Here is a 24,377-nt window from a genome sequence, read left to right as displayed (position 1 = left end):
CTTTGTTAGAGTCCCATAGTGCCTGTGAATTCTTCCTGTTCCTCACTTTTAAGAATACCTCTCTTTTCTGCAATTTTTAGACACAAACTACAATATCAGTAGTTGAAGAGGATCTAAAACTTTTACAACTTAAGCTAAGAGCCTCGATGTCCACAAAATGTAATCTAGAAGGTGGGTTCTTCTTGAGAAGAAATTGCCATGTTGGAAAGACTTAAAATTTTATTGCAAAGATAAAGAATGGCTTCTTGCTTTCATGCTTCTTACTTTTCTTGGCACTACTCCCTCAAACAAGTTCTTAAGTCCTTGTACACATATAGAGATAAGCTGTTTTATCCTTTACAGACCAAATAAATAAATTAGAAGGTGACTGCAATTCACTACAGTCTTCTAAAGTTGGACTAGAAGAGGAATGCAAAACTCTAACGCAGAAAATGGAGATTTTAAATGAACTCTACCAGAAAAATGAGATGGCACTACAAAAGTAAGATTTTCATTGTTTGTTATTGTTATCACTGTGTGAACTAACAGATAATTTTATCTTTTCTTAAGATTATTTACAATTTCTTCTAGTTGTAATAAGTAGAGATTTGTCTTTTTTCCTTTGTGTTTTGTTTCCTATAAGTTGCATTTTTCTTTCCATCGTCAGTCTTAAGAGTCCTGAGGTAGTTGGAACCATAAACTAAGGCTGTGAGGACATCATAATCAATTGTCAAATTCATATGAAGGCAGGAAGTGGTAAAAAGGTATTAACAGTCACTGTGGAAATACCTCTCAAAGTTCAAGACCCTTTCTATGATCCCCCTATTTATTTTAATTACCTTTCATTGTGATCAGTTATGTAATTCTAATGTTTTGAACTTGTATCTCTAACTCTGGACCTTTAAAAATACTGAGTGATTTGGAATTGCATGTTTTAGTAGAATAAAAACTTCAAAAAGGAATAATATTTACTTATTGATGGTACAAGTTTTGGACTTGAATATCTCAGATGTTCACACAAAATTGAACTGTGGCAAGGACCTTAGGAGTTATGATTACAGAAGTACTTGTTTGGAGTATATATTTATATATTAATCTTCTTAGTGTGGAGCTAGTTATTTTTTGAAAGTTCATTTGAAGTTTTTAATCCACAAAAATACTTGAATTCTCTAAAAATAGGTTGTGTCAGATTTTATTTGTTTGCACCTGATTTTACTCTTCGGCATATATATATATCTTGTAAAGCAAAGACAGACCTTCTTACAGACCTAACTATTTTTAGGTATTTTGACTTCTGTTGCCTAATTAATGCATTACATATTGAAACCTTTCCATTAACTTTTCTAAAATTCTGTGATCTCCAAGTGACCTTTTTAGAATCTCAAATTTTTGTTCAGGCCAGATCTAAATTCCTGGCCTGTTTCAAAGAAACATTTCTCATTTTATCACTTTTTTTTTAAAAGAACACTTGTTTTCTCTGTCCCTACTAGTAATCTGAATGACCTAAAAGGCAATTAATTTTCTTTGTAATGCAATTAAATTGTAGCACTATTTTTCTCAACTCCTCCAAAATTCATTCAGTCATCATCTGTGGTTTGTACTCTTTTTACTCATCCTCAGGTACTATGTCAGTTCATGCCTCTGTCATCTTTTCTGTTTCTAACCTAGATCATCTGTCTTCATTCTCCATTTTTTATATTTGTATATAACTTATTTCAAATTCTTAGTAGTTTTCTCTATAGCCGCTTGAGTGGACTTTCTAAAATATAAGTCTGTCCATGTCAATATGTGCCTGTGGTTTATGAAGAATTTGCTTTCTATTTGATGACCTGTTCTTTTTTTCTTCCTTGTATCTTTTTAATAGTTTATATATTTTTAATTATTTTCCTCATCCCCTGTATAAGCTTGATGTAATCATAAATTATAATGGAATTATAATTATATAATTATAATTTTATTCATCTTCTCATAATTTAAAGGCCATGGTATATATTCTGGATTTAATAAAAACCTGACATAGATTAATAGGTTTATTATTATTTTTTATGGGCTTTAAGTAGCTCCTGAATCAGATAGGTGTTGTGGCATTATATGTTAGTACTTCATATACTGTGAACTCCACAAGACATTCATTCAATTTATACACATATTTAAAGTTTCTGTAGTTCTGCATTCTACACTGTTGGTTTCTTATTTGAAATTATTTTCATTCTATTTGAACATTGTCCTTTAATGATAGATTTGATTAGTGTATCAGAGGTAGTACAAGGATAAACAGAGAATAGTATTTTATCCACTAAATATTGCTACCTTTATAATCCATATTAGGCTGACATGAACTTCATGATTAGAGTTAAAACCAGTTTCCATTTTTAAAGGATCTTTCTTTTGGCTACTGAATTTTGACTGTTACTTAGTTTTAGCAATTTAAAAATATCCAATTAATTACCATCTGTTTTAAATTTTTTCTTTAAGGAGTCCATTATCATTGTTGTTTGGTCTTATCCCTCCCCTAGTTTCTGTAGTCCTTTCTCTTGTTTTTTTAACAGTTGTATTGGGAAGTGCCTAGGTGTAGTTTTCCCCACCCCACCCACTTTTCCTCTTGCAGTTATGTTGCTTGGGACCATTAAACACTTCTTGAATTTTCGAGTCTTTTTCTAAATGTTGATTTTACCTCATTCTCTCTTCTGATTATAATAATGCATATTAGAATTTGATTTCCCCTGCCTCCTACATTCTGGATTTACTTCTTCTGGATATTTTCTTCTGACCTGTCTTAAAAGTGCTAGGATTTATTTTACTTCCCAAATCTGCTGCTAAAATCATTCATTGAGTTTAGGATTTTAAAAAATTCAGGGTTTAAAATATTATTTTAGTTGTAGATGGACACAATATTTTATTTTTTATAGGATTTTTTAAGAGAGAGAGAAAGAAAATTTTAATATTTATTTTTTAGTTTTTGGCAGACACAACATCTTTGTTTGCATGGGGTGCTGAGGATTGAACCCGGGCCGCACGCATGCCAGGTGACAACGCTACCGCTTGAGCCACATCCCCAGCCCGACACAATATTTTATTTATTTTATGTGGTGTTGAGGACTGATCCCAGTGCCCCACACGTGTGGGGCCCATGCTTCACCACTGAGCCACAACCCCAGTCCTATTTCAGTACTACAGCTCAAACCCAGGACCTTGAGCCATGTGCTCTACTATTGAGCTACCTCTCCAGACTCCTTGCTCTTTCTCATAAGGGACTAGGGTCCTACTGCTTTCCAAGCTATCTTTAATCTCATAATTCTGCCTCTGCCTCCTGAGTATCTTCCACTGTAGGAAGGTCACCACACCCAACTATTTCTTGGTTTTATAGTTTCTAATCCTTTGACAAAATTCATAATCTTTTTTTTCCTCTTTAGTGGTGCTGGGGTTTGAACCCAGAGCCTTGTGCATGCAAGGCAGCACTCTACCAACTAAACTATATTCCCAGCCCTGAAATTCATAATCTTGACTTTACTTTTTTGACTATATAAAGCACAGTGATTTTAAAACATGTGCAGATAACCCCATTAGCTGGTTTCCTTTTCTGTGGGATTTTTTCTCACAGAATTTTGTCTTATGGAGTGCCTGGTCAGTTTTGATTGGCCAACATTGTTGTGATAATTATAGATGAAATTTGAGGACTAAGACGAAGTTATCTTCTTATAGAAAAGTGTTGAGGTTACTTGAGTAAGATTGTCACTTTAAACTTAGTCAACAATTAAGATAATTCAAAAATGACTTGTCTTTTCAATGTTTCAGTATTGTTCCTTTTGGATTTTTTGCCTATTCATCACTTAAGTGTGCAGTACTTTCTAATCTAAACTCAAAGACTAGGGCTTTTATTAAGGGTCCCTTTATTGGTAGCCTCTTTTTTCCTCTAAGCCCAGGAATTTAATGAAGGCTTGGTTCAGACTCATATCTTTGTGATATCTTTAATAGGAGAAAAGTACCTTAAAGTGCCAGCCTTACTTGTAATTCTGAGATTCCTTTTTCTAATGGATCTTGGCCACATACATATATCTTCACTGACTTTTTAGCTTGGATCCCTTCAAACACAATTTTATATTCTTATAAAGATGTTTTGATTGTTCTTAGTGCTCTCAGACTAACTCTTTGATAATTGGAAACAAAATTCTCTCTTTTCTTCAAGATTCAGTTTTCTCCATATTCCTTCTTACGCCAGTGGGGAAAATTATTATATTCCTTTAGGCATCATTTATACCTGAAACAGTGAGCTCTTTTATTCTTTAGCATCTTACAAGGTAACTAGTATATTATAGCCACTCATAAAATACTTGCTGAAGAATTAAATGAGAAGCTATATAAGAATATATAATCCCCTTTTTCTATTTGGTATCAGTAATCCTTTTTTACTGTAGTTCTTCTGATTTATGGAAATTAACTTTCAAGTTAATTATCTTTCGAATTGGAACTATGGCTAAAGTAGTACAAGGATAGCAGAAAATAGTATTTTTTAAATCATTAAATGTAGCTACCTTTTTGTCAGTAGATGAACATCTTGAGTTTCATGATCAGAGTTAAAACTTGTCAGTAGATAATACTCTGATAGTGGGTCAGTTTGGCTTCTTTTTCTGGTTGATAGACATTATCAAAACTCAGATTTGTCTTTTTGCTTAATTTACAATTCTGAAGTGTGAAAAATGTTCTGTGGTTAATTGCATAGCTAAAAGACATATTCTAGAAGATTTTTTCTTTGACTGACTATATGTTTATTATGGTACCAGTCTTGGATTGAGAAAAGAGTTCCTCCATGACAAAGATATACTTAGTGTCCTACCCATGGCAGAAACGAGAAAAGAATTATCCCCTGCTTTATCCTAATATGTTTAATTATGTTAGGTTGATCAGTCCTGATCTTCCACATTGAAGTAAAGTGAGTTTTTATTATCTTACACACAGGAGACTTGCCCTTGGGGCACATGTTGTTTTCACATTTATTTTATTTACTGGTAAGTAGAGAATTAAGAGGAGAAGTTAGAAAATGTAAGTGATTTGCCAGAGTTTGATTTATGAAATTGCAGGTTTGAATTCCCATTTTATGTGCCTAAGCATTTTATAGAATTGTTGGAAGTGATATTCACAAAGAGAAACTTTTGATTTGATAACTGGCTTTATTTTAGGAAACTGAGTCAAGAAGAATGTGAGAGACTAGAAAAAGAGCAGCAGCTGTCAGCTGCAGATGAAAAGGTGGTTTCCGCTGTACAGGAAGTTAAAAATTACAAGTGAGTTCAGTTTCTAAAGGAGGGTGTCAATGTCTAATGAATTAGTGTTAGCTTTCTTTTTAATCTTTTTTTACATAATGTAGATAGAAGAAAATAGCATGGAAGTATAATAACGAGAGGATATGAACACATTCAATTCACACAGGAGAAAAAATAAATTTCAACTTAACAAATAAAAAATGTTAACAAAAATTTACTTGTACCCAATGGGCAAGACCATAGGGAACTTGGTAAATGCAAACAGTTCTGGGGGTTTTGTATGTTGTAGTAATTCTTAAGAAATCAGTTTGCTGTGTGTTATATCAAGACCGACAAAAGTGTGGCATTTGATAGACCTTGGAAATCTTCTATGGATATAATTTGAAAAAGAGAAAAAAAAGTTTTAAGGAGGAAGATATTTCTAGCAGAATTACTTGAGAACACACTGATGAGCAGTTAAGGAAATTATAATTTATCAATTCAGAATCTCTAGCAATTAAATGATAAAGAAGTTATTAGTATTAGGTTTTTATTTTATTTATTTATTTATTTATTTATTTATTTATTTATTTATTTATTTATTTTTGATGCTTTACTACTAAGCTACATCCTTAGACCTTTTTTTTTACTTTGAGACAGGGTCTCAGTTGCATAGGTTCCCACTTAATTGCTGAGACTGACCTCGAACTTGTGATCCTCCAGCCTCAGCTTCCCAATCTGGCATGGGATTACTGGCATGTGGCATTGCACCTGGTCTGTAGTATTAGTTTTGATCACACTGGATTCATATAACTATAGAAATGTTTTTCTTATGTATGATAAAAGTCTTTAAAAGTATAGCTGATGGAATAAAGAGAAAATGGTCAGAATGTTTCAAATTTTATTCAATTGTTGTAATTCTTAGGCGGAGAATTGAAGAGATAGAAGAAGAATTACAGAAAACCGAGCGCTCATTTAAAAACCAGGTAGTAATTAATACTGTCCTGTAGTTGCAGAATTCTTTGATATCTAATACAGACAATTATAGGCTATTATAATGAGTCCCTAAAAACATTTTTTTAATGTGTTGTCTTTTTCAGATTGCTATGCATGAGAAGAAAGCTCATGATAATTGGGTAAGATTTTTTCCCCCTTTTCTTTATTTTTTGCATAGCCTACCGTAACTGAATTTGAATATTTTCTCTTTAATAGCTCAAAGCTCGTTCTGCAGAAAGAGCTATAGCTGAAGAGAAAAGGGAAGTTGCTAATTTGAGACAGAAGTATGTGATTTTTGTGTCTTACTGTATGTTTTATAGTGTTTTAAGGTTATGCTAGATATTATTTAGGATTGCTGTTTCATAATTCAGCCCATTCTTTCTCAATATTCAAGACTACTGGAAATGACCCAAAAGATGGCAATGCAGCAAGATGAACCTGTGATTGTAAAACCAATGCCGGGGAGACCAAATTTACAAAATCCTCCTCGGAGAGGTAGGGGGCACTTTGTAAAAGGAGCTATTTTATTTCTTGGTGCAGAATGTATGTAAATTACTTTTTATTTCTGTATGTAATGGTTATGAAATAATCTGAATGATTTGCTAAAGCGGGAGGTGTGGGGGTTGGTGTCAGGGAGAAGGCTGCCTTAAAGTAGTAACACGGCATTGTTGTCTTTAGGTCCACTGAGCCATAATGGCTCTTTTGGTCTATCCCCCGTGAGTGGTGGAGAATGTTCCCCTCCATTGACAGCAGAGCCAGCTGGGAGACCTCCTTCTGCTACTCTTAATCAAAGAGATATGCCTAGAAATGGATTTGGTGAGCATTCGCATGTTGCTTTATAGTAAACTGCTTCAAGGTTTTGGTTTTTTTTTTCCTTTTGAATATTCTAATGAAAACATAGAATTTGGGCCTGCACAATATATAGAAGATAATTTCTTACTTTATCTTAGTGAATGTTTTCTGTAAAATCTGTTCTAGAATAGAAAACATTTTTTTTTTCCTGGAGGTCCTTGTATTGTTTTTTTCTTTTAAATTTTACACTGTGAAGTGTAAACCTTTATCTTTAAATTAAATCTCTATGGTGTTCCTTTCCCAAATATTAAAAAAGTAGCCTTAAACTTTATGTAGCATACATATTTCCAATATGAAATACTGAGTCTTATTTCCAATTCTAAATAGGACTGTAGTCTTGGTAAGATTAGAAGTCAGGTTATATAGACTAAAGAAAAGCCAACCTACACATACTTCAAGTCTATAGCTTAAAGTTTAGGACCAGTACGTATTAATTTGCTGTTCTATCAACCCAAGGCAGTTCTTTATTTTACTTAAGTCTCTTCATAAATTGTGATTTTCGTATTGGGCAACCCATTTTTTATAAAAAATATTTTTAATTGTAGATGGTGTGGTGCTGAGAATCAAACCCAGTGCCTCACACATGCTAGGCAAACACTCTACAACTGAGCTACGACCCTAACCCCTGGGCAACCCATTTTTAATGTTGCTTTCTAGTTATTGTTGAACCCTGACCTGTCCACCAGTGGTTTATTTCTTCTGAAAAATACATACAAGGGCTCTGATCTTTCTTTCCCAAGGGTCAATGGATGGACCTTTACCTCGTACTCAATGGTCTTCTGAGGCATCTGGGAAACCCGTTGCCTCTGGTAAAGAGACCAAGTAATTTCAAAGAATCTGTAATTGTGGATGCAGGATTTTTATTCTTTTCATGTTAGCATAAGTCTGAATCCATTCTTTGATCTCTAACAGACCCAGGATGTGGTCCAGCTCACATGAACAGCAGCTCCAGAAGTTCTTCTCCAGCTAAGGTGACAGATGAGGGCAAGGTAAGTTCTGTAGTTACTGTGAATCACGTGGTCGTGCAGGAACATGTAGCTTTCTTACAGTACTTGCTCTTTGCTTTATCCTTCTTTGTGTTCTATTTGTACTATCCCATTTGTTTTTTAAAAAGCAAACTGTTCCCCAAGAACCTGAGACCCACTCAGTTTCTACCATTACTTCTTTGACTGAGCATCCAGTTGGAGTAAGTACTTAGAGGTTGAGAACTGAATTGGGTTTTATTCTGTGCATTTCTGGGAAGGATATTCAGAGCATGACACAGATCTTGTTTGCTTTAAACTGCATGCAATTTTGAGCTTACTTTTCTCCTTAACTTGGAAATGTGGCTTAAGTGTGTACAACTATAATGAACTACAGAATGTGAAAAGTTATCACTCTAACTTTATATGGTGTTTTGTGTTGAATGTTCTAAGGCAAAGTAAATTCATTATAAATTATATAATTCATCATTTTTATTTTTGTTTGGAAGAATGCTATTTAAGAATTCCTCCATTTGAGCAAACCCTATTTTGAGTGATTTGAATTAGATTGGTATCAGATTTTCTGAAAGTGAAATACTGTTTCAGTGCAACAATGATAATCTGAAATGACCTCTTGAGCCAGTCCCAAGCAATGGTCTCATTTGTTCACATAAGTGCATTCTCTTGTAACTGTGTTGCTATTATATCTGGTAGGTCTTCTGCAGCTCTATAATAAAATAAATTTTTAATTGTTTAGTTTCAAACCCACTACTCATAGGAAATGATAAATCAATATCTCAAATGGTGTACAGTAAATGAAAGTAAATATTAAAGCCTTGTCTTCCTAATTTGTGTATATAGCATTGTGTTGGAAAATACTTCTCAAGTTCCAGTGTATACATATTCCAGGAACATACATCTCTGGAGCAATCTAAGGGCAGCTTAGATAAGACCCCCAAACCCCTTTGTAGTAGAAGATTTAAAAGAGAGCAAAGACCTGTTGTTAGAGAGGAGTATAGGTGGGAAAGCATGGCTTGGAGGCAAACCTGGGATTGAGATCCTTTAATATGCAGTGTGGCCGTCAACAAATTATGATAATCCATTTGCTTTTGTTCCCTCTTATTTAAAACAAGACAGTCTACTTAAAGATCTCAGAGGTTGAATAATATATGAAAGACTTACTGAAGATACTCTGAATTGTAGCTATTATTACATGGGTAGAGAATGGATTTTTCATTGTATTCTGTTCATTCTTAATATGGAAGTAATGAGCTACTGTGATGAAAGGGAAGTGATGGGGAGGGGGGGACTCCCTTTGAAATAGGTTGTAGTGAATACAGCAAGACATACTGGTCAGAAATCACCTCTGTTAATAACCTCTGTCAGTCCTCTTGCCTTTCCCTTTCCTGTGCAGATATAATCAGTAACAAACTGCTCCCTCTTGTGGAATCCTTATAACTTCTGTAAGCTGTCAGTGGGAATACACAGGAGGGGTGGGTAGAGTTTTGTTGCACTGATGGTGTTCTCTGGACAGGTGCCTGTTTGGGGTTTTAGCTTTTATCGGTGTTGGTACTTTGTCTTAATACATAGGAATTTTAAAACTTTTAACTGCTTTCAAATCTTAAATTGCAGGTTAATATGGCTATGAAAGAGCCCCCTCCTTTCTCAGGGGTACCCTTCATGGGCCCCCCTATGGAACCCCCGATGGGACGGCCTCCACCACCTCCCTTTTGGTATGGACCGCCATTTCAGCTCTGTGGGCCTTTTGGGCCTCGGCCAATTCCTCCACCATTTGGTATGATGATCTGAACAGTAGTGATTGACTTATAAATCACATTCATCTTTCATTTCTATTGCTTGCTAAAACAGTTGGTTGCTATCTCAGGTCTTAACAATGAAAGGATACAGCTGAGTACATTTTAACTTTTCCTCCAGTTTTCTGGGACATATGGGACACTACATAATCTTATACTGAGATAGGCAATAGCTATCTCATTGACAAGGATAAGGGGCTATTATAGAGAAAAGCCAGAAATATTACTTCTGCAGATGTTTGTTGAAAATATGTTGATATGCACTGCAATAGATGGAAAGGTGGATGAGACATATGCCATAACTTAAAATTTTGTCACAGATATGAAAATCCTATAGCATAAAGTTTGTAATCACCCATAATGGAAGCATAAGCAGTAGGTTATAGAATATAGAAAAGGAAAAGTCAAATCCTCCTTACCTTGAGAAAAGTCAGAGGGAAGTGTTAAAGAGGAGGATTTAACAGTGACCTAATAAATGTTGCTGATTTAATTAGGTGGCTGTGGAAGGCCTTTTCCAGGAGGGCATGCACCTTGATTTTGATGGCATGTGTAAAGTCCATGCTGAAATACTTCATGAATTTTTAATGGATACAGTAATAAATAGTGGGATTTCCTTTTATCAAAATTTCTTTGATGTAGCAAAGTTCTTATTTCATAATCTATTATCTTGTCATGGTAATATAGTACTTCCAAATATAAATGGAGCTCTTGTGAGATAGAAATAATTCTGCAATTATATAGTAGGGAAAGAAAAAAGATAAGCCTGGAGCTAGGTAGAGCCATGTTTAAATCCTTAATATGTTGCTTCATGGCTGGTTGGCCAGGCTATAACCTAAACTTGTTCCATTTCAGTTTGCCTCATCTGGCAAGTCAGGGTGTTCACCAGTTGATGTTCTAGGCTTGGGAGAAATTAAAGACTATATTAACATACTTGAAATCACCCAAGTTCAGAAATTTCTGGGTATTTACATAACTTCCTTATTATTTTCCAGGTCCTGATATGCATCCACCAATAGGCTTCAGAGAATATGCACCAGGTGTTCCACCTGGACAATGGGATTTGCCTTTTGACGCTCGTGATTTTTTTCCAGGACCTGCACCATTTAGACCTTTAGGCTCATTTGACCCAAGAGAGTACTTCATTCCTGGTGCCCCATTACCACCTCCAACTCATGGTCCCCAAGACTATGGGCCACCACCTGCTGCAAAAGACTTAATGTCTTCAGGCTTTAAAGATGAGCCTCCAACTACACCCGATTCTCAGAGTAGTGAGGGCTGTTCACAGGCCTTAAAACAGGGCCCATAAAATTAACCTCTGACACTTAGTCAGAAAGTGGACTATGAACTATTCATTGTGTTGAAGGATTATTGGCTTCAAAATATAAAAGTTTTTTTAATTGGTTTATGTTTTTAGAATGAAGCTGCCTTGGCACAGTATACATTTGGAGCCAAAATATTTTCCCCCTAAATATCCCCCACTTAAACTAGAGTATCCTTCCAACTTTAAAATGTGCAATAAAGAATACCTTTGTTTTAGTTAATGTAGCATATACAATTGCTAAATGATTTAGAATGTCATAATTATGGACATTTCCTGTGGAAATGCTTTAAGAACATGTATTTCCATTATCCTCTTTTTAGTGTATTCCAGTTGATAACAGAGAAATGGTGTTTTATAAGCTTGATTTTCTCTTTAAATATCTGGTCGCAGAGACTGTTACGCTAAAAATGTTTACTCAAAGATCATAAACTTCATTTTCCTTCTTGCTGAAGTTCTTTGTTGTAATAGTTCATAAAAAATTGTTTATTAATATTTCCCAAGTGTCTGTTGATTCATTGGATTGTCATGAGACTTTGTGCCATTGGGGAAGCATGTAAACTCACTCTCAGTACTGAAGATGGTGACTTGGCAGCATATTTCCTGTTGCTCACTGTTAAGGAGGCTGGACCTTGGTCAACTGTGGACTTATACAGAGGAATTTATTTTACTTGTGAGAAGTCTTGTGGCTCTATTTTTGTAGCACATTCATGTACTTTTTTCTAACCACTGTCCATGTGAGAATAGTTTTCTGAGAATGAGTTTACATTAGTAGCAAGAGTTGTTTGACCTGAAGTTCTACTGCTTTTGCCATTATTGCATTATAACAGTAAAATATAGGGTGGTATGTTGTGTCTATAAAAAATAAGGAAATTTCTTTTAAAAAATGTACCTTGCCACTGATTTTCAAGAAATATGATTAAAAAAATTAGAAAAGTATAATCCTCTGAGAAAGAATGAATGAAACTCTAAGGCTTATAATGTCTTTAATCAGCAACTATGGGCTGAATTAAATTCTTTTTTTTTTTTTACAGATACTCAAATATATTTTATTTAAAAATCAATTAAAGCAAGTCCTGAATCTGTAACTACTGTCTTTAAAACAATGTTTCTAAGAACTAGCTCTCCAGAGCTGTAATTTTAATTACAGCAATTTTAACAGTACATTTTAAGAGGTTTAAGATTTAAATAAAATTATAAAAGCCTGGTACTTTTGTTTACTGCTAGACCATATTCTTCCATTCTTTAAAGTTCTAGAAAGTAATAGGATTGTTGAAACCTAGAACATATCATTGTTCTTTTTATGTCCCTTAAGTATTCTCAAAATAGGGGCAAAAGCTTCAGTGTGAAACAAAATCTCTGTGAAACAACATCTCTAAACTACTGAAGATGACTCAGAATCAAAAAGAATTTGAGTCCGTTAGGAAGAATTCAATCTACATAGCCTCCATTTAATATCAGAAGCAGCAGCTGTGTGTAAGAGGAAAACCATATAATAGCTTATGCCATTTTTAACCTTGTAAAATAAAATTTAAGTCACAAACACCAATTTTGAATGTATCTTTCAACCTCTATAGGACACAAGGCAATGCTGAAGTTACTAAAACTTCTAATTTTAAAATAGCATTCAAATAAAGGTGATGTCAGCTAGGAAGATAGATTTTCAAGGAAAGGCAGATTTATTTTTTTATTCAAAGCAACAGTAGTTTTCCCTCTCAAGCCTTTTTTGTATTTATTCTATTGGTAAGCTATTATGTGTTCTATGTAGTTTATCTGAGCAGTTCTGAACCCACCCATAGTTGCCTCTCCTTACATCCATCTGATTGTACCACTTCTGTAGCAAAGCCCAAGGTAGCTGCCCATATACCAGTTGTGAGAGAATACTGTCTCTTGATTCAATTATACTTTTGTATCTCAAAAGTTTTAGAAGTCCTCTCCAGCAAATTGTGTTTGAGTTTAGTTACTAAAATCATTTCATTTGTGAAGCAGTAGTGTTTCAACCTGAAAGTATTACTGCTATAGTTGTAATTATTGTCCAGTGACTCATCCCCTCCCACACTAGAAAGTAAATTTAAACAACTAATTTGTGAGATACAGATTGTTTTGTGTTAATTGCTTCAAGATAAAACCACCTTTTTTGGCAGGGGAGGTTTGGTCATTCAGGTCTGAATTAAAGCTAAGCTGATGACAATGTTCAATTTAAGTTTGTTTAATGCTGATGAAAGACATTCATACAAAGCATCCTCTTTTTTTTTCACATAACCCTGTTCTTTGGTGGCAGCTGGGGTTGTGGCTCAGAGGTAGAGTACTTGCCTAGCGCAGGCAAGGCCCTGGGTTTAATCCTCAGCATCACATAGATAAATAGAGGTTTAAAAAAAGCATTCTTATGTGAAGGATGCTAAATGTTTCTTTATATAAATTATCACTTGAGGGGCTGGGGTTGCATGTGAGGCACTGGGTTTGATCCTCAGCACCACATATAAATATAAAGGTACTGTGTCCATCTACAACCAAAAAAAAAGTTTTTTTTTTAAATTATCACTTTGATATACGTGTTTTATAGTCTATGAAAAAACAGAAAGAACAATGTATCAGTTTTGCTACATTTTAATAGTAGATTTTAAGGGAGCAACTTCAAACATCAGTAACATCAAACAAAAAGGTACTGAGTACTCCACAGGGTACAGAGTGCTGCCAAGCACCTTGTAAAGTTTACATGACATGGAGAAGATGAGGCCCTTCTCTTGAGAAGTTTACAGTCTGGAAATTTTGACTACTCAGAGTTTCAGTTGAGTGAACATTTTATTAAGGCAAATTCTTCATTTCCTAGAACTACTGTAGACTGAACTATTTTTGCACTTGTGAAATTAACCCAATCCAGATGAAAGAAAAGACTAAATTTGGTTGAGAATTCTTTCAGGCTCATATAGTTTTATTAACATTCATCTAGTAAACAAAATTGACCTAACAGACAACTGAAAAATTAAAGACTAAATCTCTTGAAGTGCAAGGGCTAAAATAACTGTTATTCGGTTTAAAAAGCAAACAGATAGTATGATTAGGGTTTACACTAGTTTAAAAATAGGCCAAGTATTGCATTCCCTTCATGCATTGTTCTTTTAAAATAGTGAATATTAAAATACATGGGTTCTACATGTAACCCACAAAAAAGCTCCTCACAAATTTTTATGTTCTGTGTATCAAATATCCACCTTGTGTACTATGAAAGTTTTATTTATGTCTCATCATTAAGTTAAAAGTAATGTAAATGGTGAAATTATAATAGGCTAATGACCTGCATATTTTCATATGAATGTCAATATATCTAAATAGGATATAAATGGCAGTTGTATCTACCTATATTAAAAAAATAGAATATCTTTCCAGATTTTGCATACTCATCACTTTATAAAGACAAGGTATGCAGGTTTTAAGGTTTCACAATCAGTTGTCAGAAAAACAGCAGTTGTTCCTGCAGTATCTCATTAGCATCTGACTCATATATTTTTAGATGACATGATTTAAACCCACCCAAAAATTTGTAATTATTCTGAGAGACATGGTTTTAATGTTAACCCTAGAATCATTAATGTTAACCCTAGAAACAATAGCAATGTGATGTAGAACAACTAATCAACATGACTAAAAATATGCTCACTTTCAGAAAAACAATCTGGTCATCTGGAAAAAAATCATAGCTACAATCTGGGGGGCACTCCCATATAAGATATTGATCTGGTCAAGGCACACTATTTCTAAGTAGAACTATCAGATGAGGGTGAATTTAGGCCAGCTCTAAGGAACAGCCTATAAGACAGACCATAACTGATCCAATTTCCTTTCAAAGCAATCTGGTACTATCCTACCCACTTCAATTCAAAAGTTTGAAGTTAATTCAAATCAAAAGACCATATTGGAGCAAAAGTGAGCAAACGTGTAAACTCTAGCACATTCTTATTGCTGTATTTTAAAGTTTGAAGATGAGCATACCTACCACAACAGTATTGTTCAAGGAAGCAGGGTAGGAACAGTGGTAAATTAGGAAAAAGACTATTAATTGCACAATTAATAGAAAAGTAAAAACATGTTTCGAAATCTACAATAAACCTTGTATCCAAAGGAGTCATAACAATGAGGTGCTGGACTTTAGTTCTGTGGTACAGCTTTGCAAATGACTCACTGGCCTATAGGTACGGCTCACTTCCTGCCTCCTGAAGGATGAATATGCTACCCAGAGCTATGGTGGTTTCTACTGAGTGGTAAAATTCACAGAAATTCCACATTACTCATGTCAGAATCATTCCTTGTGCAAAGTTTGATGTAGATGAAGATAAAGTGGTTTCTTGGTCAATAACTGCAATTTCTTTCTTTTAAAGTCAGTGGGTTTCTTGTATCTGTAACCACAATAGAAAGATGATTGTTTAAAATACTTTGATGATTGATTTACTCCAATGTTACATTCTAGATAAGAGGGACTAAGAAGAAACATGAACCAGTAACCATTAGAACAGTATGAATCCTATATGTATATCACTTACAGTTCTATTACAATTGGCCAAGGTTTAATCTCATCCATCTCCATGAAAGCAAAACACTTGGTGTAGGTAACCCTTTTTTTAGGCTTGTAGTGTTTGAATTCAAAGAAGATAGCTGCACCTAAGGAATTAAAACAAACCACATAAGCCAGAGACCACACATTTCTTATGTGTCACCAGAAGCCTATGATTTTACAAAGTAACATGTCAAACAGTCTGATGACACAACTGTTGATAACTCACTGTGGCTGTCACTCAAAGCTCTTCTACCTTGTCTGAGTGACATTTCTCCATATCATTTTAATTCTACAAAGTACAACAAAATTGTATAGCAAGAATGTAAGTTATGTACACAGGTAGAATCATAAACTACCAAAGAATATAAAATATTAAATACCACAAGAAAAACAGAAGTTACTTAAGTATCAGCAGTACCTATAGCAATGGTTTCAATAAGCACCTCTATTAGATAGAATAGAAATTTAAGAGTTCCTTTGATATTTTATTTCTCTCCCTCCTGAAACCACCATGCCCAGATTGTCCTTTCCATATTCTTACAAACTAACTGCCAGTTATAGTATGTTTTTACCCAATGCATCTTATTGAAAGAAATAATAATAATTCTTTAACTGTTAGAAAGTAATCATTAGGTTCCTAAAAGGACTTAAGGTAATTATTAGAGAACCTGCTTCCTTAACTCTGTATTATGAGAAAAGCTTCCCTGTCAAATAATATTTAACCACATTATTACACAACTAGATAATGCAACTGCTAATTCTCATATTTAAAAAAAATTGTTGATTTCACTTTCTTTAAGTCAATATTCATAACTATGTGACATAAGATCTTGTGTTAAGTACACTATCAACACAAACCCAGATAAGTACTGTCCTTAAGAAGTCCTTAAGAAGTCAGTAACTGATAATTACAAACCTTTGGTTAATTTTTCAGTATGCTTCTGGAGCTCAATGTCCACATTAAAATGAACATATGTATCTTCTTTTCTTGAAGCCACAGGAGTATCTGGCACAAGAGTTAAATCTATGCCATTCAGATCTGGAGAAACAAAATAAGTTTCTGCTTATGAGCATTCACATATACAGATGGAAAATCTAGAAACTGCAAATGTTACAGTTCCTAAAGAGGCATGGAAAGAGCTGAGAGGAGATTCTCAGGCTAAGAGATTCCTATTTGGTGTGAGCAAGTATGTGAGAGTTGTTTAAGTTCATGGGGCATGTGGAGAGAAATGAATATTGACTGGATAGGAGACCTCATGAAGGGGACAAGGAAGCCTTTACATGGCCAAGTGGACAAAATTTGATCTTCATAGTGAAGTGGTAAAAAGAACAAACATGTTTTCCTTAGGGAATAGCCCACTATATTTTTCTATGCAAAAAAAAAAAAATCTGGAGTATATAATTTGCCACAATGGAGCTCTGCCACCAATTTCTAACTTTGATCAAGTATATGGCTTATTTAGAAAAGTCTTTAAACCTAACCTTATCATAATTTCCCTGTTAAGAACCCAAAATGGTTGAGAACAGCCAACAAAAACCCTTTTGTTAATGAATAATTTTTTATATATATTTTCTAAATTCTGGTTATACTGTTTACAACATACCCTGAATTTACAGCAACCAGATGGTACGTTATATGTAGTTTTAATTTTCTGGGTTTTAAAATCTCAGTTTAATCAAATTCAACATGGACTCATTTAATAACTCCTCAGTGTTTATGTGTTATTCATTTATGAGTCTCAAAAAGCTCAAAAACAATTTAGTACATTTAATTATTAAAAAATATTTACATAAAAATATTTCAGTTTAACATATGCAAAGGTAACTTAATATTTACAACATCATTAAATATTTTTGTGTTTTAAGTATACTTTCTGAATGAGTATGCAGTTTTACAAATGGTCTATCAAACAAAGTAAATATTTTCCAGTACACTATATATTTGATAACTGGTAACATCGGAATTTAAAAGTGTACCAGTATTAATGCTGTGGATTATGTTCTTTAAATAAATCTTTTTCTTTGTGGTCATATTTTTCTTTTAATTAGCACTAATGAACCCATGGATCTGACTTTATTTCTGCAATTGATAAAAGTTCCTCCATTTAATTTCAGCACCGATCTGTTCCTTTGGTGCAAAACTACAGATTAAAATAAGCCATTTGTACTAACTATAGTTATTTCTGTAAAATGGTATAATTTATTCCTTAATCACATCATCATCCCAAGGGATTGCTTTCAGGGCATGGATGTTATGGACGCACCCTACTTCCCTGTCCCCTGATTTTCATCTGCCTCTGTAGGACTCACCTATGTAGATACCTCAGTAGCACAGGAAGAAGAGGGGCTGAAGCAGGAGAGATGGGAAAACAGGACATGGGGCTTTGTGTAGAAAACTACACACCCATGGAAGGTGAGGAGTGCTGTTGTTAATCTACATCCTGAAGGCTGTAGCTGCTGTTAAGGACAATGTGTATGTTTAGTCCGCACATTAGCTGGAATCTGAAGAGCAAAAATCTATACAAACTCTAAAGCAAGTAGGAAATATATTTTGTAAGTCTTTCAGAACTATGTTCTGTTATGATCTCTTCTAGGATTTTGCCTCATTATAGAATGCATTAAAGTAAGTTGTCACATATACAAGACCATCCCCTGTCAAAAACTTTGTCCCATATTGCCGCAGTCTCTGGCTGGGCACAAATCACGAGTCTCCACACAGCTTGTAGTTTCAAACAGTAATTCTTTATTCCCGAACTCACACTGGCTGTCTACAAACACGTTCTGGGGAAATCCACGTTCTCTGCCCAAATCCACTTCTCCCAAAATCCACTTCTCTGCCCAAATCCAACACTCTGCCCAAATCCACTCCGCATGGATTTCTGTCTCCCAAATATACTGTCTGGCCCTAAGAACTCAAGAGGAACTCAACAGCAGGATAAGCCCTATTCTAAAGGGGGAACACCCTAATCTCCTATTATGCTAAACTGCCCTGGTCCTTGAGCAAGGTCACCTTTCAGAAGTCCTTCCACTAGACAGCATGGGAGTAAGCTGGCAAGGAATTTGTCATACCTACTTGGCTGATGGCTCCCAGCACCATATAAGAAAAAACATAATGCAATTTGCCAGTTATTTACCCTTTACACTAACTGTAATGTAGGGATCGATGCACTGTCCAGTGTCTTTTAGATCAATTTTCTCAATCCTGTTAGTGAGTAATGTCATTCCCGGTTCTGATGGCAACCTTGGTAATAAAGTACCTGGCAACAGAGAAACCTCAATAAAAGTTAGCTCCACCAATAATTCAGAGTAAATACTTTGACAAACAGAAGATATAGCCTACCTCTTAAGAACTAGCTAGGCATTATGTATTTTTATTTCCAAAATTCATGAACATCTGATTTATACTTTTTTAGAAAAATATTTAATTTTACACATAATATATCTGCATTTCCCAACCATACAATCACCTTTACGCAGAAATAATAATTTCTATAACAATAGTGTATAGTATGTATAATAAAAGTTTGTTAAAAACATCTCTTGAGGAAGCCCAATTATACATAATAGTATAATATGCTCACATAATATTTATATTCCATATGTACTTCTATATTATACTCAGCATCTTAATATGAAGTGGTAGAACAAAGACAAGAAAAGCTTTTAAAATACTTGTTATTCTGTTCTAAAGTCTGAGACATTTAATATCAGAGTTGATCAATACATTCTTTCCTTTAGGTTACTCCTAATAAAGAATAATTTACAATTTGATATTTATGTTTTAATTTAACTATATAGTCTAACTTCTATTCTTCATTCTATTTTGTATGATTTATTCTCAGAAATTAGTACTATACAGACTGCCATATAAAAGTGCCATTTGTATAACTGAACATTTTCCCCAAAACCAACTAAAATTTTTAAAACTAAAAACCCACCCAGAACAACATGACAACATTCACCCACCAAGAACATATGAAGGAAGAAATCAACTGTTCAGTGTGTTCCCTTTTTTGAAACTACCAGTAGAGAACAGATGCAAATAAGCTGATTTTAATCAAGTATGTATACAGAACCTCAAAATACACTTAACAAAAGATTTTGGTTGATGTTTTTCAAGTTTCTATTCATCAATGTGTTATGCTACTTTTAATGATGAGTTATTTGAAATACATGAAGCAATTAACACACTATATTTGAAAATACACATTTGATTGATGGCAAATGTGGCTTGAGGAAATTTTGGGAGGTGATGGGAATGTTCTGAACTTGTATACTGATGACAGATGCAAAACTCTATAGAGGTGTCAAAAATCAATGAATTTTATTCTTACAGAAGGGAAATGTTATGATATACAAATTATACCTCAACAATGCTGTTAAAAATGTATTACTTTCTAATTTAAACAAATATGAAGACAATACAGACAAATGCAAGAATGGGAAGGCCTGGAGGCTGCATTCCACTGTTGCATTAACAAACCTAAATGGGCTCAGGCTGATATCATTAAATATATAATCATATTATGGGTTTTCCACTTTCACAGGCTGATATGTAAAGATTTTCATACAATTAACAGCCTTCATATGTGGGTTTTAAGGCTCTCAGTGACAAAAACACACATTTTGTGTGGATGATACAAATTTTCAGCTTTTTCTCATTGCTAAGTATACATCAATGCCATGGATGCAAGCTAATAATGAATCACTCAATTTCTCTGATGCCAGGATACTTTTATCCAGGTAAATATATTTGTAGTATTTTCTTTCTTCCCACTAAAATACATTTGTTTCATAAAAGGATTAACCACTCAGTAGAAAATGGAACACATAAAATCAATATATTTCCATGCTTACCAAATCAACATGATGTATAACAGCAGGTGATTCTGAAATCCATTAAAACAATCTGGTTTCTAAAATATATGTGTAAATTCAATTGAAGTCTATAGGCATTTTGCTTTATGACTATATGTCAGGGAGATATTGTTAAGTACACAGATATAAAATTTAAGATGATTTCTCTATCAAGACAAAGCCTGGTGACATCAGAGAAGAAACTGAGAATAGTTCAAAGAGAGAGAACCAAAGTGAATTTTCGTTTTTCCTCCCCAAATACAATTTTGTGTGAATTTTAAAATAATTTCTAGATTATAACCTAGATAAATATTATCAAATATGATAATTATTCTACTTGATATTGAGGGCATATCTGTAAACAGGTTTATTTCCTGGCATGGTATGGTTTCATTGAATAAATAGATAAAAAGACATATATAGCAATATTTATAAACAGTAGTGATTATAAATTCCCTAAAAATAGTTATTGTAAATGCAGGGTCAGAAAAAAACACCTAAGCATCCCAGTTTGAAAGCAGAACACATGAAGATTTGATGTCCTTCAGTATAGTTTTTTTAAAAATATTTTTTAAGTTGTACATGGATATTGAAAGACCCACCGATTCCCTGTCCAAGAAAGACGCACGAGGCACTGGCTGCAAACGCAAGAGGTTTATTCAGACACAGACGCCTGCGGGTGCTCAGCAAAACCTCAGCCGGAGCTTTGGTGAACTGGCACACCGGGCTTTGGGGTACAGGTCTTTTATAGGATAATGGGGCAGGTTTCGTGCGCGCGGGAAGTGACAGGTTTCTTATTGGTTATTTTGAACCCAACATATAGATTACCTAAAGGGCAAAGTTGTTTTTCACTTTATGTTCCTGGATAAACCTCATGACAGTTACATATTAACACTCTGGTTTTTCTGTTCCTGCTTATCATTATCAGTTCCTGTTTGTTCAGGCATGCCTTGGGATCTGCTTTTCTGTTCTTCCTCAACCATCCTGTCCCCTCACAATAGACTACCCTTAACTGATTAACAAATAGACCTCTCTTTACGTGGGTTAGCAACACGCCCTGATGGTTTCACAATGGGGCCTGGGGTTTCTGGGCTGGGGTCTTTCAATATAATAACTTTATTTTGTTTATTTATTTTTATGTGGTGCTGAGGATTGAACCCAGTGCCTCACACATGCTAGGCAAGTGCTCTACCACTGAGCCCCAACTCTGGCTGGCTCCTCAGTATCATCTTAGTATCTCTAACCAGCACTATTTTGAGCTAGATCAGATCATTTTTGCTTTAGGCAAAGTAAAGAAATGGAGTACTGGCAGCAATAGTTATTTTTTATCTTCTGTCCTGAATTGCAACCCTAAATAGCATAATTGTTTCAGACAAAAAATTGAACTTCACTATTAAACTGGATCTAACACCTCTTAAGAGAGTGGTTATATAGCCCATGTTGCTTCTTTAGCATCTGTCTTTGAGCAAGGTTTCTATGATACAGAAACAATGGCACCCAACCAAGGGAACACATAGGAATGTAAAAAATAGTTTGCGCTTGGATTTGGAAGCTGTCCATCATGTTGTCCAACTGAATCCACATAGAAGCAGAAACATATACCAAAGTGCTGAGTGAGTTACAAAATGGTAACTTTTGATGAGCTTGATGAAAATAAAACTACATAAAAAATTATCCCTAAGAATTCCTGTAATTAAATTTTCTCTATCTCAACTTTCGGACAATGGCCACTACTTGAGTCTGGCTCCTGAATGTGCATTTGTGAGTTTTTCTAGAGAAAAGTACATGCTGGTTATCAGATTCGCTGAAGGGTTAAAATCTTAGTAATTATAAACTTCTCCCTTAGGGTATGACATTCACACTTTGGGGGCAGGAGTAAGATAGAAAGGGATATATCTTCATTTGAAGCAGGTTATTATATTGAAAAGAATTTGGAATTTGGTTTAAATCACTTTTCTCCCAACAGATATGTAATGTTTGCAGTAAGTAATATATCTGAATCTGTTTGGTCACTTATAAAATCTCAAAATAATAAACACTTAAGATAAGGTATTCCTCATCTCAATATTAGATTAATTCTTTCACATATTGTAGGATATTTTTGTTAATGCTATAATACTTTTAACAGGTAACAAAATAAAATATGTTTACACTTTTTAACATGCCATGAATATTGAAAGCCCTATTTGTGTGGTTCATAAAAGAAAATCATAATGTGTATGTGACAATAATTATATTCACATATTCTACCAGACCACAGAGTCAGGTTGTTTAATATATAAAATAGCATTTTCTTAAACACCTTAAAATTTTTTAGGTCAGCTAAGGATGAATTATGAAAAAAATTAAAATCTAACGACTTTTTTTAAACTATACATGGAAATAAATAATACTTTTATATAATCAACCTTGAATTTTAACCCAGACATTTCAGTTTTTAAAACCTTTTTCTTATATTTACAACTATGTAGCATATTTGAGTTTGTTCATTATCATTTTGTATTTCTAAAATGCCAGAAATTAATTTTCAATTTCTTCATTTTCCTAATCATACATGTGGACAACCATAGTAGCAAAATATACACAATTTTATATATTTTTATAAAAACATATGAAATTTCCACACCAAATTTTATAAGATTCATTTGTATTCAGTTTTTAAAATGAAACACTATTTCTAGGAAAACAAGATTTATGATGATTTTTTTTAAAAAATATACAAATTATCCTTCCTATCTCTCCTGAAACAAACATTATTATTACTGTGTGTATATATATGAATGCATGAATAATGTGATTCTGCAACCTGTATACTCAGAAAAATGAGATATTGTATCCCATGTGATTCAAATGTATGATATGTCAAGTCATTGTACTGTCATGTGTAACTAATTAAAACAAACAAAAAAAGAAAGAAAAAAATACAAATCATAAACTAAAAATAAAACATTTCAACAAAGGGCTAATACTTATGTAGTGAAAAAAGTTAAGTTGCTTGTCAACAGAAACAATAATTGTTGAACCAAAGAGACAGATCAAAGACATTGACAGAAATGAATTTGAGCTCCAGTTGGGAAAGAGATGATAAGGAGACATCTTGTAATTTAGTTCAAGTTTTTTTTTGTTTTTTTTTTTTTAAAGACTAATTACATTCCAGTGCTACAAGGAGAATTGCATGTGAGTCAGTTATTTTATCACTGAACTTTTAGGAAACAATGAGACAGGAAATGAGGCTGCAACCCTGGAATTTAGAGAAGGAATCTCAGCATTCAAAACAGAGAGAGAGAGAGAGAGAGATAGACAGACACATAGGGAGACTGAGACAGAGACATAGACAGAGAGGTCCTTTAAACAACAAACTGCTTTTGATGTTGATCTAAATGAAACTATATTCTATAAGTTAATTTTCAGAAATGCTCTAAAGGAAAGGGGAAGACAAAAAATCACCCAATGGGCTTGCCATAAATTGCGTGACATTAAACAATTCCTTTCCCCAACTCAACATGAAAGTACAAAAGTAAAGTAATACAAAAATGTGGGCAAATTTATATGTTCATTCTGTTTGGCCCTTTCCATGAGTTTGAATAACTGCATTTACATATGCAATGCAAAAATACTCCCCCTTTTCCATTCATAATGGACACTCAGAATCCTTCTGTTTTTCTCTCCAATTCCATTTCATTTCCTTGCAGCTGCTGGATTTCTCCTCAGATTTTAGACCTGCTCTTAAAATTAATATCTTAATTTTCTATGGCTTTGACTCCTGCCACTTCATTAGGACTTTGTTCTGGGTTCAGCTTTTTAATCACT

The 24,377-nt window shown here is 34.0% G+C and overlaps 1 protein-coding gene across 1 annotated transcript in view; it reads left to right on the top strand.

The window, feature by feature from the left end:
• Nucleotides 1-9,835, top strand: part of LOC143387271 (A-kinase anchor protein 9-like) — a 70,655-nt gene extending 60,820 nt beyond the window's left edge. Inside the window, 10 exon segments of the mRNA XM_077108445.1 lie at nucleotides 81-171; nucleotides 343-481; nucleotides 5,157-5,258; nucleotides 6,142-6,202; nucleotides 6,317-6,352; nucleotides 6,429-6,496; nucleotides 6,607-6,707; nucleotides 6,891-7,028; nucleotides 7,977-8,053; nucleotides 9,659-9,835. Of these exon segments, the coding sequence (XP_076964560.1) occupies nucleotides 81-171; nucleotides 343-481; nucleotides 5,157-5,258; nucleotides 6,142-6,202; nucleotides 6,317-6,352; nucleotides 6,429-6,496; nucleotides 6,607-6,707; nucleotides 6,891-7,028; nucleotides 7,977-8,053; nucleotides 9,659-9,835 (990 nt within the window).
• Nucleotides 9,836-24,377: the final 14,542 nt, after the last annotated feature.

The sequence above is a fragment of the Callospermophilus lateralis genome, unplaced genomic scaffold, assembly GCF_048772815.1.
Source record: "Callospermophilus lateralis isolate mCalLat2 unplaced genomic scaffold, mCalLat2.hap1 Scaffold_784, whole genome shotgun sequence".
In the NCBI taxonomy this organism is placed as follows: Eukaryota; Metazoa; Chordata; class Mammalia; order Rodentia; family Sciuridae; genus Callospermophilus; species Callospermophilus lateralis.
The sequence above is the reverse complement of the archived record's forward strand: the minus strand, read 5'-3'. Positions and strand labels throughout refer to the sequence as shown.